This window comes from Ursus arctos, unplaced genomic scaffold (assembly GCF_023065955.2).
Source record: "Ursus arctos isolate Adak ecotype North America unplaced genomic scaffold, UrsArc2.0 scaffold_7, whole genome shotgun sequence".
Classification (NCBI taxonomy): Eukaryota; Metazoa; Chordata; class Mammalia; order Carnivora; family Ursidae; genus Ursus; species Ursus arctos.
Window position 1 is genome coordinate 23,868,123 of NW_026623089.1, and position 16,203 is coordinate 23,884,325.

A 16,203-nucleotide genomic window follows, 5' to 3' on the forward strand; every position below is an offset into this window, starting at 1 on the left:
AGATATGGAACTACAGAACAGAGAGTTCATAAATAGAACTAGTCAAACAGTCCATTGATTTTCTACAAGTGTTCCAAGGCGATTCAAGGGGGAAATAATAGTCTTTTCAGCAAATGGTGCTTAACAACTGGATATCCATATGGAACAAAAATGAACCTCTACCCTAACCTCACACCATACATAAAATTAACTCTAAATGGATCATAAATACAAACATAAAAGCTAACACTTCTTAAGAAAAACACAGGTTCGAAAATCATTACTGTCTTGGAATAGGCACAAATTACTTAGGACAAGAAAAGTATAAACCACACAAGAAAACAAAAAATAAATTAGACCTTATTAAAATTTTAAATGTCGCTCTTCAAAATACACTGTTAAGAAAATGGAAAGGTAAGCCACAAGCTGAGCGAAAATACTTGCAATCCGTCTGACAAAGGTTTTGTATCCAGAAGACACAAAAAAACGTCTACAACCTAATACAATAAAAAAAAAAAAAGTAGGCAAAAGATTTGAAGACACTTCACATATGAATGACCAAAAGCACATGAAAACTACTTGACATTATTATCAGGAGATATAAATTTAAATATGAGATATCAGTGTATAGCCAAAAGAATGACTTAAAAAATACTGACAATACTGAATATTGACAAGGATTGGAGTAATCGCAGTTGACGCACATTGTTGGTAGGAATGTAAGATGGTCAAATTGGTTAGGAAAACAGTCCAGCAGTTTCTTATCGTGTTAAATGTACACTTACCTTTTGATCCACCAGTTTCATACCTCAGCATTTACCCAAGAGAAATGAAATATTTGTTCACATAAAGACTGGTACATAAACGTTCACAGCAGCTAGATTCATGATAACTAAACACTGGAAACAATCTGAATTCCCATCAACAGGTAAATCAATAGACAAATTGTATTATGTCAACGTAATGGAATATTACTCAGCAATAAAAATGAATAAATTACTGATATACACAACAACATGGGTAAATCTCAAAAACATACTACATGAAAGAAAGCCAGGCATTGAAGAGTATATGGTGTATGATTCCACTTATATGAAATTCTAAGAAAGACATAACTAACATATAATGATGAAAAACAGATCTGTCGTTGCTTAGGCTGGGTGGGGGCTATGAGTATTGACTGCCAAGGGACATAAGGGCATTCTTAGAAGGTGGTGATTGTGGCGGTAGTTATTTGGGTATATGCGTTTGTCAAAACCTACTAAACTTTACACTTAAAATATGTGCTTTAAAATAAAGGGGAAAATCAATATTTAATTATAAAAAAAAGAAAAATAGTGCCCTGTTGATATCACATTTCATACTGTTATAAAATTCTAATGGGTCTCAAAATCCTAATGGAACTTTTAAATAATAGATATGAGAAATGGTGTACTAAAACAGCATTGAATTAGGAGTTAAAAATGGATAATGCCATAAAAATATTTCCCATGCACTACAAAGAAAATAGTGAGATATATTTTTAAACTATTTTACCATTTTAATATTTTTAAATGCCTTCCCTTTGCTCCTATTCCAGCTAGATCTCCATATAATTGACTATGTTTACTAAAAGACCTAGTATCTTTCCTCAAATAGTCCAGGCTCTGAAATGCCACATTGCTCAAAATTCATTATATAGTATTTTCCAGTGGGTATCTTGGCCTAGGTCACACTTCAGAATCTGACTGAGCAAGCCAGGAGATCAAACGATAATTATCAACCCTGGATAAATTTTTATAGCTAAATTATAGCCCATGACCTGAGATTTGCTACTGCCTCCTCTTAGCATAACTACCTCCGTCTCTAAGGCTTATCACAGCAACAAACCTTTGCTCTGGGCAATTTCTTTAGAGGTAAGCACAATAAAACCTGTCTAGGAGCGCAGTCACTGAGAAGCTATGAGCAGCCAATAATGACCAGGGAGTCCCTTTTATCATGTCTCTCTCCATCCACAGAGAAACCACCCCAGCTCCCCCATCAGCCCAGTGGAGAGTCAATGGCTGGTTTAGCAACATGACTTCTTTCTGAAACTCTGAAAACCCCAGGGTAAAATGATGCTACTGTACGGTTTCCTAATGTTGCTTTACAAAGCAGCTCAAATTTGTGATTTTAAAAGCACCTCAGCCCACTGTGAGTTCACAGTTATCGTTAATGATTTGCAAATCTCAGTGTTTTTAACAACTCATTTTTGTACTGTGGCTGTGGTGGTAACACCTGCACCTAAATCGTTATTGCTTATAATACCCTGGGCTGTCAGGGTGTGCAGTAAATGAGAAGCAGCAGCAGTATCTTCCACCTTTTCAAACCTTAATTTACTCCTCCTACGTTTGAACATAAGCATAGTGAGCCATCCTGAGTGGCCCCGTCACCTCCGGGAGCCTGCGCCATCTTGGCTCATGGGACCTCTGTCATCCACAGAGGCTGAGCGCCCTTCCCCATCCCATGGAGGAAAAACAAGAAGATGGCAGCTGGAGGCCACCAGGGTCTTTCCCTCTGGAAGCTCTGATTTCTGAAGGTGAAGGATCTGTCCCCAGATCAGAGTTACAAAATAAATACACGGACTTTTTCGTGAGGTACCCAATGTAGCATTTCTGCAAGATATTCAACTATAAATCACCTTACCAAATCCAATTTCATCCCAACATTGTAGTGTCATAAACATTGTTTATTCTCTAATTTCAAAATGTAAGTTATCTCTACGTAATAAAAATGGCAGATATTAGTCACTATGACCCTGATAGTGTTCTAATCTTGCCTCTGCATTAATTCATTTAGTCCTCAAAACAACTCATTGTTACGATATGTCAGAACTTGAACCCAGCATCTGCCTCCAAAGTCTTTACCATACTGGAATAGGTTAAGAATCATAGACCCCTCTTCCCTAGAGAAGTGAACCTCTTATAAAGCCCCCCAAGGACTCGGAAGGAAGTTGGCTATAGATATCCTCCAAAATGTCCCTGAATGGACTGGAAAATCTCCAGTGTTATACATGTATAATAACTTTGCCTTGCTTTACCTTACCTGCAAAAGTCATTTGTCTAAACAAAATATGTCCCTGAGGTAAGATACCACCAGTGAGTTTCAATAATGGAAATTGTCCCACTGTGATTCTTTAGGGTTTGCTGTTGGCAAATTCTCTAGGGTACATACCTATCCTCCACCCTCCTAGACAGTATACTAAGAGTTGATGACCACACCTCACCACAGGGTCACCAGCTACAGTGCGGGGTGATTCCCATCTGTCCTTCTCCTCCTGGGACCACGTGAGAAAAGCAACAGAGAGTGGCACTGCCTAACCCACTTCCCCCAGCCCTTAGCATTTTCACTGTGACAGTCAGCAAATGCCATTTCTGTCTCTTGGCTGCCCCCAAGGCTGCCACACCCTGCTTTGCCTGCAGGCAGAAGGACCCCTGCAGAGCAGTCCTTGACCAACGACAGCCAGCATGGGGCTTGCAAACACTCCGGCTTCCTCACCCCTGACAGGGACAGCTCAGAGCTGTGATTACATGGTCTCCAGAGCCCACTGCAAAATGTAGCCAAAGTCTCCACCATGGAACTTGACTTGAAATGCCCCCCTAGCTTGATTTCCTTCCCTTCTCTGACCTACTTCCCCACTATTAGTGGGTTTCCTGGGATCACTTCATAATAAATCACTTCACGGCCATCATCGTCTTGTATCTGCTTCTGGGGGTGAACTGAGAAGGACAGCAGAACATGCAGACGATCCCTCTAAAATCCCACCTCTCTGTATAATCCGAACAAGCACCTTGGGGTCATTAAGTCTCCTGCTCCTTGCTGTGGGAAACTTGGTCCCACAGCACAAATGCAATGATCCACTTATATTGTCCTATCCTTGAGCTGCTTACTCCTCTATGATTTAAAAAAATCGCAGAGGTCAAATTCTTGTGAGAGAGATGACCAGAGTGTCCATACATAATATTCCCGAATGAACTCTCTTAATGAGGAAACTTTGAACTGAAGTCCCCATAACTGCGGCTTCAACAGAAAGACAATACAGTGGATTCAACGACTCTAAATGTCGGCCTGAAGCCTGAAAGCCAAACAGATCCTTGTCCCACGTAACTCCGTTCTCCAAGTGGGCGGTCTAAGGAACGCAAGCCCTCAGAGGACGCCAGACCAAGCCCCTCATTTTAAAGTCTTGGTTCCTCTGAATCAGATCTTTATGTTAAATATTTCTCAAAGTAGTTCTAAACTTTAATTACATATTCTACCAAAGCAAAGATCAAAATCTCTACAAAGGTTCTTTTTTATTTTTTTATGATGAAGTATTTATTAGTATGTCTCTTTGGAATAGATTTTCATACCCCAGGCCTGAAAAGAAATTCCACATAGAAATCATTCTCAAAACACGTTTTAAATACATGAGTTTGTCTGTTTTTTCTCACCTCATGCAATGACTTGTTAATGAGGAATAATTAAAATAGATTCTTATTAATAAGAAATGCATTGCTTTTCAAAAATATTTTGTAAATGTAAAACCTATACACTGATGTTTATAATAGAGAAATTCAGATCCAAACTTCCATCTCTACAGAGTGTCTAGGTATGTGGTGCATTTCAAATCAATCAATGTGGTAGTAACAAAAGATTTGCTTTATGCAACGTGTCAGCCTAATTGAATGATATAATTACAATCTGTTAACATCCGTGAGGACCAAGTAGAATGTCATCACTCTTAGATATACATGACGATGATAGTTTTGCATTTCTTTTCATCCTGGAATTTGAGCACTGATTTCTCTAAATATTTGGGGTCCAAGGGATTTGAAAGAGATTCCTCCAAAATGCTTCAAAGCGAATTTCAGGAGCTGTTCCAATGCACCCAGCCAGGAGTTTCAGGTTAGGACTTCACTTTGGATGGCCTGTTGAGGGGAAATCCACCCCCAGTAAAATGAGGGCCAGTTGGCTTGGCCATTGAGAAGGTGTTATCCATGGATACTCTGTCCTTATTTCTGTAAGACAGGAAGTGAAAGTTAACTTCCTTAACATCTTTTTCCTCTTCTAAGTTTGGTGTTCTCTAAGTTCCTAGGGTGAGGTAGCCCCTGAAAACTGCTGTGATTAAAGCTTCCAGTCTTAGACAAGGGGGCTGTTTAAATCTAATTAGGTGTCCACTGATAACACACAGAATTAGGGAAAGACACAATTAAAGGTGCCGCCCTAATGTTGATCTAACTGTGGACATAAGACCTCATTATAACTCAGTCACTACGGACTTGAGACTTCAACTTGTAATCATCTTCCTGTCTTATAAAACACTTGTTTAACTAAAAAGATCAGTCAGAAGAATCTTTCTCTTGGCCCAGTTTTAATGACTAATTCATCATTTATCAACTTTTATATTCCAAAGTTTCCGTGGAAACTTATAAATATTTACCACACGCAAGGTATCTTCATCAAACTTGGATATTTATAAAACACAAATTTTTCTGTAACTTTAGACAGGCAGCAGTTGTTATTAGAAATAGTTTAAGATACAAGAAAATCTGAGAAAGATAAATAAGATGGCACCTTCGGCAATAGATAAAGGAAAATCTACAACATATCTCCTTTAAATACACTCGTATATACACACACATTCACATACACACATACACACATACACACATTCGCACACATACACATTCAGGTCTCCTGCAGAGGTAGCTTAAATTTACACAAATTCCTTATAGTGTATTTAGGGGTCTTACAAAAAACATCTGTGGAATCCCTTTTTAAAAATAAAAATTAAGCTAACAACTAAGGCCAAACCCTTTAGACTTGGCAACTAGAAGTGATTTACCTTAGGGGAGAGAATTCCACCTGTGGGGAAGGAATCTGACTAGTTCTGTAAACTCGAGACCAGCCTGGGGGTCCGGGGCAGGGGAGTCAGAGGCAGGTGCGGGAGGGTGCAGGTCAGCATGGAAACATGATGAAAAGGGTGTTTGAGAAAAGTGAAAGAAGGCATAAAGGCAAAAATGGCATGAGTTGCTATTTTATAAAGAGCAAGTGTAGGGAAAACATCCACAGAGATTATTCTAAATTATTCCATTTGGAAAGAACCTGTAGAGATTTGGTTAATCAATCCAGCAGTCTCTTAGCAGGATTGATTTCATTATTATTTAAAAAAAAAAAATCATCCTCCATAAGCAGGACAGAAGCTTTAGCCTTGAGTGGATCCAGTAAAGAGGGTTTTTTCTAGTACTTCGCCACCTGCCTACTTGATGGCTGGGGGATGCAGGCAGTCCCCTCCCCCATCCCTCTCTTGCCTTCAGTAACATAACTTTCCCTCTCTGAAGGAACTTCAGCTTACCGCTGCTGGCTTGGTCTACGGTGACTGAGAGGAATGACGTCTCCTTTATGTCGCCTTTGTCATATATTCGTAGACCATCACATTGGCCCCCTTCAGCCTCCTCCCTTCCAGTCCACACCCTCTCCGCACCCTTGTTCTTGCCTCAGCATACTTTCCTTCAGCACCTTAATCCTTTTGCTCTTTTCCTGTGAACCCCCTCTCTGTCTATCTCCAGTGTATGGATCCCCACCGAAATGGAACTGCCAATGACACCCCAACCAGGTCAGAGTGGCTACAAGTAATGAGTATTTTAGGGCAGAAAGAACGAGTTAAAGCAAGGATTCTAGGGCCGTGCTACCCAATGGAACTTTCCAAGATGATGGCAAAGCTGTCTATCTGGAGCCCAGGGCTGTGTCCTCTACCTCCATATGGCTATTAAGCAGTTGAAACGTGACTAGTGCACCTAAGGAACTGACTTTTTAATTTAACTGTAATTCTGTTTAATTTAAATATCCATGAGGGGCCTGCGGGTGGGGGCATTTCAGTTTTAGTGGGTGCCCCACTGGGAGGGGCTGAGCCAACAGAGGGGCATTTCTGTTGGCTCCACAGGCTCTCTGTGTCAAGGAAACTGGGGAGTGTGTGCAGGAGGGGATCAATAAGGTCAACAGGCCAAGCTGCAGGGCCAAGGTGGGGAAGTTAGTCCGCTCTAGAGAGTTATCGAACTGCTTAGCTAAGCTGGCTGGTTGTAACTGTGTAAGCTAGACTGCTGGTCCCCAGAATGGTTGCATGTACTCTACAAGATGAGCAACAGGACCCACTGGGAGGCGCAAAGACGGTATTTAAGATTCTATTCATATTTTGTCTTTCAAAAATAAAAAAAAAAATCTCAGCTTACCACTTACTGACAAAGGGACAATAGTATTTTGCATGCAATTTAGACAAGTTAAAATATATTGGAGGTAGAAAACTATTCTAAAATCAAAATTTCATTTTAAAAGTCAAAACACATGTATATTTAGTATGCATGCATATATATGGGGGCTACAAGTTCAAAAGTGCTTTACTGATTAAGAGAGTGTGATCAAAATGGTCAAAGGTCACCAGACTGGATGCATGCCTCACATTGGAACCAGCCAACAGCACGCCCCTCGTGTCCTGAAAAAAACCCAGTGTTTCCACCCGACACGCACTGCTTCACGCCATTCAGATCAGTGTTTCTCCAGCTTCAGCGTGCGTGGAAATCACCTAAGGAGTGACTAAACTGCAAATTCACCCAGAGCCCACAGAACCCAAACGTCTGGAAATGGGGCCTGGGAACCTGCATGTCTAACCAATCCCACCAGTGACTCTGAATCAGGTAGTTGCCAGACCCATACATCAAGACAGACCCACCAAAATTAGCTCTAATTTTTAGCAGGATTTTATTCTACTGAGAAGCTGGCATCTGAATGTGGAACGAGGGAATATTCTGATTTACAAGAAGGGTAAATTTTTCCTGGCAAATCAATTTGCATCCAGTTACTTCACGTAGTTGTTTGCCACTGACGAATCACAGGCAGATGTCCCGCTTTCCCCCATGTCCCTGCAACACCCACGTGGATGAAATACCCAACCTGACTTAAACCCACAGTGTGAGCCACTACGGAATTAACTGGATGAGCTGGGTAATGCCACACGGCCAAGCCAAGGTTCAAACCCACTGAGTCACTCGGGCCCACTCTCTCACCCTAGCGTTAGCCAAATGATGATAACCAAGTGAAGACACATTTATCATTCCACATGTAGGCACCCCGAAACCCAAAATGTTAACCTGCGATGGCATCATCCTCTCCTGGAAGAATAAGAGCTCACGTCACACCCCCAGCAGATACTGAAGTCAGTTACTAGACATAAAGATGGTTCAGAGACAGATTATCTAAAACGTAGGTAAAAAGGATCCGAGAGCTACTCGTCATCACAGTGGCACAGCTGCATTCTTGGAAGGAACAGCGTTACCAAGCTTCCACCCCTTAGCAAAATTATTTGTGTTTGTAAACGTGAATGTGCTTTTCGTTCAGACAAGCCTGATTGTGAACCTCATTTGCAAACATTGTTATGGCATGATTATCACGAGAACCATGAAAAAGTGGGGGAGGGGGGAATCACACTATGTTTCCTCTGCTCCGTGGGAGGTCCACCGATGAGCAGATATTAATGGATCCCTGTTAGGGTCCTAAGGAGAGGCCTTAGTATCAGATGAGTCATGCATCTTGCTCTGACACAAACCAGTGGGGACCTGTAGAATGTCATTTGTTCACCCTGTGCCTTAGTTTACCCCCATGGATTCCATGACTCTGTAACTGTCTGCCAATTATTTTCTTATCAGCAGGTAATAGGCACAATAAAATTAGAAGAACATTTGACTAATTCTTACTTCTGAATGTATTCTTTACGTTTCTGAGCTAGGTATTTCTTCTTTAAGTTCATCAATTCATTGGTAAGTTTCTCGATCTCATATTTATATTCTTGGTTCTGTGATTCATACATATTCAAGTCCGCAGACAAAACCTAACATGACAAATAAAGCAACATTAGCAGAAGAGACACAGTGAGACAATATCCTTTCCTGGAAATTTTTTCTAGTCTACTGCCATGCACGATACAAAACCGTGCCCCAAGTTTAATAGCTAATCTGCTCAGTTCTGCCAGTTCTCAAGGTCTGTGTGTAGGTAAAAATCTGACTCGGGTCTGAAGACTCCTAATCCAGTGACAAACGTAGTAAAACCTCTGCTTAGAAGAACTCTCAGGCCATATTCAAGTATGCGCACACATGTATGGTGTGTTTCAGATATATTGTGAGCAGAGACAGAAAAACTCTCAGACACACAGTATCAAATTGCATTTAAAGCCTTTTTAAAGAGCATTCAGGGAAGTCATCACTAGGGAGAGGGATACATTTGAGGATTAGGGTAAAAATTATTCTGGAATCATCCTGCCACCACGACCACTAAGTAGGCGTTCAATTAATGTGTTTTCCTGGGTTACTATTCTGCTAAATGCCTATCACCTCTTCATTGTGTTCCTTGGGACTCTTTACAGGTTCTTCCTTTCTCCCAGCACCGCAGCACTTAAGCTCTGAGAAGCAGGGAGCTGAGAGTCTAAAGCATGTGTGACAGGAACGCTGATTACCTGCCTCTTCCACTCCGGTGTCCCATAGATGCTTCTGGTCTCAGCTGAGCAAGAAGAGTGGGAATTTACTCATCTGAACAGGGCGTGTAAAGCATGCCCAAGCTAGAAGTGCACCCCACAGAAACCAAAGGGAAGGAAGGAAGGTTACCATTCTAAGGGGCATGTAACAGATTTGTTTCCCCTCTTGCTCACTATTTTGAAAATTTGCACAAAAGGAGGATCTTTGTCTTCTGAGTATTCATCTGCTTCTGAACATTTTCCCTTAATCCCTATGAAAAACGATTCGACTATGCTATCAAGAGCTAAAGAATAGGACTTTCATGTTGGGAGGAACCCTGCCTTAATAGTTAAGCAATTAGGAACAAAGGCTCTGTTTCCAAACAATGACTATAGCATTTCCTAAAAGAGCCCAGATAATGAGGACAAACTGGCAGACAGGCTGAGGACCACCACCTCTGGACCTCTTCCACCAGGGGTCACATTTCAGCAGAGCAAAATTCTCGATTTCCTGAGTTAAAGGGTTAAAATACCAAAAAGCCCCTGTGAGCCATATAAGGCCATCCAGTGCTGAAGGTGGCTGACAGTGTGAGACAGACATGTGCTGTTCTAATCTATACCCACTCCTGAGACAATGAGCTTTTATTTTGTTTGGAATATACGATTGTTTAAAAGGATGAAAATCATCAAAAGATTATGCCTCATGCAAAATTCGAAATACATCTCTGGATACTCATATGAAATAAACACTTGAGTGATAAGTTGAAAATTCACGTTCTAATTACACTTCTGTTTCATCTGCCTTTTTACAGTAGAAGGCTGTGATTTCACAATGTCCTATTTGTGAAAGGATGAGAACTATAGGAGCATGGCAGCTCTATCACCCCAGGCAGAAAGGCGACGATTACGACCCTCGTTGCGCAGGTCAGTGCCAGAATTCAGCCGGCGTGTGCTACGTTCTGCGCACGCGTGTGTAAGACTTCGCTGACATGCCAAGAATATCTAAGCGCTTGCTCAGGAGGTAAAGCTCCAGATATAATGGGAACACAGTTTTTGAGAAAACTTTTAAAAGGCACGTGTCATAATAAAACGTTCCATCTCCCCAGCTGAGGTTCTGAAGTCACTTAGAAGGGAATTTATGCTCACGGAATTCTAAAGCGATTTTACTCTCCTTCCATAGTGACTGATTTGAGAGATGGTCGCGAGGGCCGACCCTGGGGACTGGGGACTAGCCTGTACTTTCCACACATGTACTGCAGCTGGACTAGAATAGCAAAGACCCGCTTTGGCCCAGCGGTCTGCTCTGGGGGATGACGGTGTTAAAACCTTCCCTCTGGGGCGCCTGGGTGGCTCAGCCGTTAAGCGTCTGCCTTTGGCTCAGGGCGTGATCCCGGCGTAATGGGATCGAGCCCCACATCAGGCTCCTCTGCTGGGAGCCTGCTTCTTCCTCTCCCACTCCCCTTGCTGTGTTCCCTCTCTCACTGGCTGTGTCTCTCTCTGTCAAATAAATAAATAAAATCTTTAAAAAAAAAGAAAAGAAACTCCCCTTTAAAAAAAAAAAACCTTCCCTCTGTTCTTCCCCCCATCCAAGTCTTCTCACTCATCTTGAGATCATCCCTGTACGCCCATCCCCCAAATTTCCATTCTGGTGCCATCATCCTCCCTCCAACTCTTTCCGTACTTGCTCAGCTCCCTCCCTCTTTGAGCAAACAGAGACTCGTGGGTCTGTTGGTCTAGATGCAGGGGGCTAGCTCTGAGATGTGCCCTGCTCTTCCTGGGACTGGGGTTCTAAAAAAGCCAGCCTCTGTGGCTTGCGGCATTTGGGAGACCGGCTCCTTGAACCGAGACAGTGGACTTGTCTAGGTCCCTCGCGTGTGGCCGGGCAGAGGCGGGGGCTCCCACTTACTTTCAGCTGCTTGGTCTTCTCCCGCAGCGTGTGGCGGTAGAGCTGCAGCTGCTCTGCAGCCTCGGGACCAGGCTGCCGGGCCAGGATGTGCTTCAGCTCCACGTACAGTTTCTCCTTTTCCTGGCGGAGAGCAAAACCACAAGGGAGGTAAACAGCCCCATCAACACAGGGAAAGTGCCTTTACCAGCAAGCTCAGGAGGACTTGGGGCCACCCTAAGATGCTTCGGAAGGCCACACTGATCACATTCACCGTAGATTCTATCAAGAGTACGTCCAAACAACCCCGGTCAAGGGCTTAGGATGGGCCCAGCATTTGGGTACAAATAATATGACACGTGAGGAAGGGAAAGTCTCTCTCTACCTAAACTTATGATCACATGACTGAGAGACAAGGGCAGAGATGGAAGACTTGGACAAGTGTTGTGGCCAGTAAAACCAGGGAGTGGGGGAGCTTTCACAAAAATGTCCTTTGAATTGTTGCTTGAAGAACGAGTACTTTTCCCCAAGCAGAGGAAGAAAGGAAAGGTTTTTAGGCCAAGGTTCAGAGTCAAGAAAGGGGAGAAGTAAGTCTAGTTTCAGTAGGTGCCCTGGGCCAAAGGAGGGAGAAGTGGAGTGAAGAGGCTGGGCTCATAGGTAGGCTCCAGGCTGTGTGGTTTGGGAGGAAAGGATGAGCCGTGCCTGGATTTGTCTTCAGAGGAATAGCTCCAGCAGGAAGGCAGAGAACAGAGTAAGGAGACTGCTCAGGGGACCAGGGTAAGCAGAAGATGAAAACGGATGGACCTAAGGCAACTAAGATGGAGAGGATGTAGATGTGAAGACATTCCTGAGATAGAATCAGTGAGATTGAGTGGAAGATCAGACATGTGAGGAAGGAAGGAGCAGGACCAAGAAGACTCCAAGGCTTCTAATATGGACACCTTGGGGGCTGAAGGGTGATGGTAATGGAGGCAGGGAGGCTAGCAAAGAAGGGGTGTTGGGGGGGGGAGGAAGAGTTCCAACATTCTCTTCTGATCATCAGTGGGGTCTGGATATGTTGAGCTTCAGGTGTCGTGGGATATTGAGAAGAGGAGTTGAAAATGGGATCCCAGAGTTGGAACTAAAGAGCAAGTTGGAACTGGAGGTGGCTCATGGCTAGAGCCATGAGAGTGGCTCCATCATCCAAGGATGGCTTTTGGGATGGGCCAGAACAACGAGATCTTTGGGAGAGCCAGCATATCAGGAGGAAGCAAAGAAGAAAGACCCAGAGAAAAGGAACAAGGGAGAGTAGTAACTGAATGTCTCCCAACCAGGAAATGGCAGGGTTTAAAAAGGGAAACGTGATTTGAGTGGTCAGTGATATCAGATGGTCTAAGAAAAGAAACAGAAGGGGGACTGAAAATGGCCTTGGGAGAGGCCTATTAGGACGACACCACTGACCTTAGAGAGTGTGCAGTAACATTGGGGGAGCAAAAGTCACAAAGGCCGGAAAACAAATCAGAAGTAGGAAGTAAAGAAAGCGAGTCTTTTAAGAAATATGGTATGGGAAGAACAGAGATCTGGAAGTAGTTTGAGAGAATAGGTAAAAAGCCGAGAAAACTAGGGCGTGCACACTGGTAGAACTAAAAGAAAGGGCTTGCGAGGAACCCACAGCAAATCATAATTTCATAATTGAACTTAACCAACAAACAATATAGAATTCCCATTTGTACCCTAAAGTTTAATTGCTTGTAATGTGTTTTCAGATTCTTGAACTACAGAAACTACATACAAGGGAAGATTTATTTCTTAGGCATCTCAGTTCCGGATTCCCATTTCTCTAAACTGCAATAATTTGAACACACATTGATAAAGACTAGTGTGTCTATTCATTTGTCTCTGTACATATTTATTTCCTTAAGGTAATTATGTTAAAGAAAAAATATAAGTAAAAGCCCTCTCAGTAAATGACACCTCCAAGCAAATGGAAACTAATTTTTACCTGGAGCTAAGTATTCTTAGCACTGTCATCAAATAATCTGTTTTTGACAGAGAACATGAGAATCATTAAAAAAAAAATCAGTAGAAGAAAATTCATTAACTACTCATTGTTACCATTTATTTTAGATTTTTCTTCCCCCTGGCCAAATTATAGAAATTTTATCACAAATAACACGACTCCACTTTTAAAAGAATGTATGTAACTTAAGAATTAGTTGGATGGAATAAGATTCTAGAGAAACATGTATCAAAAAAAAACAGTATTCAACATTTAAGAAATAATTCCAGAAACGACAAGGAAATCCAAAAGCCCGTGCAAAAGAAGAAAACTGAATGAACAGAATTACAAAGTGGTGATTTTCCTTTATTGTACAACACCTCCCATCACACCTTACATATAATCTTCCCAGTAAATGGATGTAGCAAGCAATGGGAAAGATGTCAGGAGGTGAGTTTATTTTCTATAGCCACTTAATGCCTGCTCTGTTGGAGAAATAACACTTCTGACAAGGCTTCAAGATTTAATTTGGAGAGGGTAATAAATATGTGGAGAAGCCCATGAAACTGTTTTGTCCATTTCTTTCAGCTCCCCTTCCTCTCTACCAGAATACAGGTAGACTTGAAAAGTAAAGAACCCCACAAAGACGAGAAGGAAGCAATCTGGTTTGGGATATAATAACGTCGTAAGCTGAAAAGATCGTCTTACTCCAAGAACCTTCGAAAGTTTCCCAGGCGGAACACTTTTCAACTGCTCTTGGCAGGGAGGAAAGAGACGCAGAGGAGAGAGGCTGGAAGAAGCAAATATTGCTACCTCGCCTCTTAAGTGAGAATCCCAAGGTCAACAACAATGAACGGTGTGTCCCAAAGTCCAAAGTGTGACAAGTCAAAAATCCAGTCGTCGTATAGGAAAGAATCACTTTGCCATGCAACGCCTCCTCTGGGGCTTGAAGACATTTTATAACGCTGAAAGAATTTGGAGGAAATTGCGCTACGTAATTGCTAAAGGCTACGTGATACTATCGGTAGAAGAATGGAGCCAGAAGGTGAAATTGGGTTGGCAGCCAGGGGAGAGCACCCAGAGATAAGAGTATGACTCAGCTCCATGCTCTCCCAACCTAGGCCAGCTGAATGGGCTCCACCCACGCCCTCTAACAGGACATGTGTTTTTCACATACAGTGAATGAGGCCGCCATTTAGCCCATCTTCCCCCACTTCCACTTCCTGGTTTTTTTCCAAGGCTGTAAAAGGAATCAAAATGGATTTATTCTAAAGAATAACTGAGCGACTGAACAGTGAGGACCGACAAGTGCGGAGAAAAGTGAAGAAGCTGAGTGAATTACCATTAAAACTGTTACAGTTTTCAAAGTCGAAAAGTTCTACGAGTTAAATCACCTGGGCCAAGTGATGCATGTGTGTTCATGGTGGGTGGAGAGAATACCAAATGAAACTTCAGGGACCAAGACAGTGGAAATGGGAAGAGCAGAGGGAAAAGGAGTGGGGGGTTGTGGCTGAAATGCATTACCAGGCTTCAGTGTGGATGAATTTTGGTCTGTGTTTACAATAGAAAACCTAACTGATAAAACCAAAGTGAAGGCCGGTCAGCATTAACATTCTAGCTGTGTGTATCATACAGATTTGTATTTTGGGAGAGCGTTCTGGTAATTTAGATAAATATGGAGTGTTTGATGGATTGAAGGTCTTAAGTACGATTGTTTTCCAATTTATTTCTCTCCTAACCCTCTACAAGGGCCAACCAAGCTCTTCAAACATTGTGCAATGGTGTGTATAATAACCCCATTTAGAGACAAAGCGTGCAATTCTATTATAAAGAGAATCTATCTTATGCAACAGAGAGACTCATTAGGCTGTCCGATGGATATTGTCTCCATAAGCCAGCAGTGGCAGAACCAGCTGCCTTGTAATACATATCCTGTCCTTCTTCGTTAAGCTGCACTCATTTCTTTTTAAACCAAATCAATTAATTTGTCACTGGGTTAGAAGCACCATATGTCAATGAAACATCATAAGAAAATCATAAATAGTTTATTATTTCCCCACCAACAAAAGATCGCATCTTCGGGTTGGCATTTCTTTATTTATTCAGAGTTTGTCCATAATGCGCATCAATATTACTTCGTAGCATGCCTCACTCTCTAAATTATTTTGTGAACAGCTATACTGGAAAAAAGCTAGACTCTTACCATCAGGAGACTAGCTCTCGCCCTGGCGGAACACGACTTGCAAGCATAAAACATATTATGTCCATCCTCGAAATGATGCTCCCTTGCTAGACATCCCATCCTCTCAGTTGGACAGACTGTCAGACATGTTATGGATTCTCTTGCTGCAAGAGTCTCTGCCAAGTTATCCTGGATAACAGCACGGCTCATTATTAACATCGGCTGAGTAGAGTGGTAAGAAATTAATTACAGTATTAGCTTCAAATAATGCTGTCATTACACGGTGACGGTCTGTAACCCCAGGTTGGAAACTCCAGACACGAAGTCACTCAGACTTCAGGTGTTTGTATTTTATCTGACAATAAATTAAAAGTCTACATTCTGAACAGTCTATGCAAATAGGAGTCAGTGCTATTCTGGGTACAATTCGGAGGAAGAAATGGAGTTGCTCACAGAACTCCTTTCCCCGCCGAGCTACAATTTTATATTCACCGTCTGTTTATATTCCCTGTCTTTCACTCTGCATCTTCAACTGCAAACAGAAGGTAGTTCACATTCCACGTGCACCTTAACACCTCCTCTTCCTCAGCTCGCCTACTTGAGGCAATAACTGACTAAGACGAACTAATGTATTCTGCTTTAATCTGAATCCGTGCTTGGCAAATGCCAGTGCATTGATTCTGTTC

At 42.2% G+C, this 16,203-nt stretch overlaps 1 protein-coding gene across 1 annotated transcript in view; it reads right to left on the reverse strand.

Annotated features, from left to right (window-relative positions):
• Positions 1-4,214: 4,214 nt before the first annotated feature.
• CFAP58 (cilia and flagella associated protein 58) overlaps positions 4,215-16,203 on the reverse strand; it is a 105,835-nt gene continuing 93,846 nt past the window's right edge. Inside the window, exons 17-19 of the mRNA XM_048218933.2 lie at positions 11,382-11,501; positions 8,724-8,857; positions 4,215-4,994 (exon numbers count right to left, since the gene is read on the reverse strand). Coding sequence (XP_048074890.1) covers positions 4,883-4,994; positions 8,724-8,857; positions 11,382-11,501 — 366 coding nt within the window. The 3' untranslated portion in view covers positions 4,215-4,882. The remainder of the gene's footprint in view (positions 4,995-8,723; positions 8,858-11,381; positions 11,502-16,203) is intronic.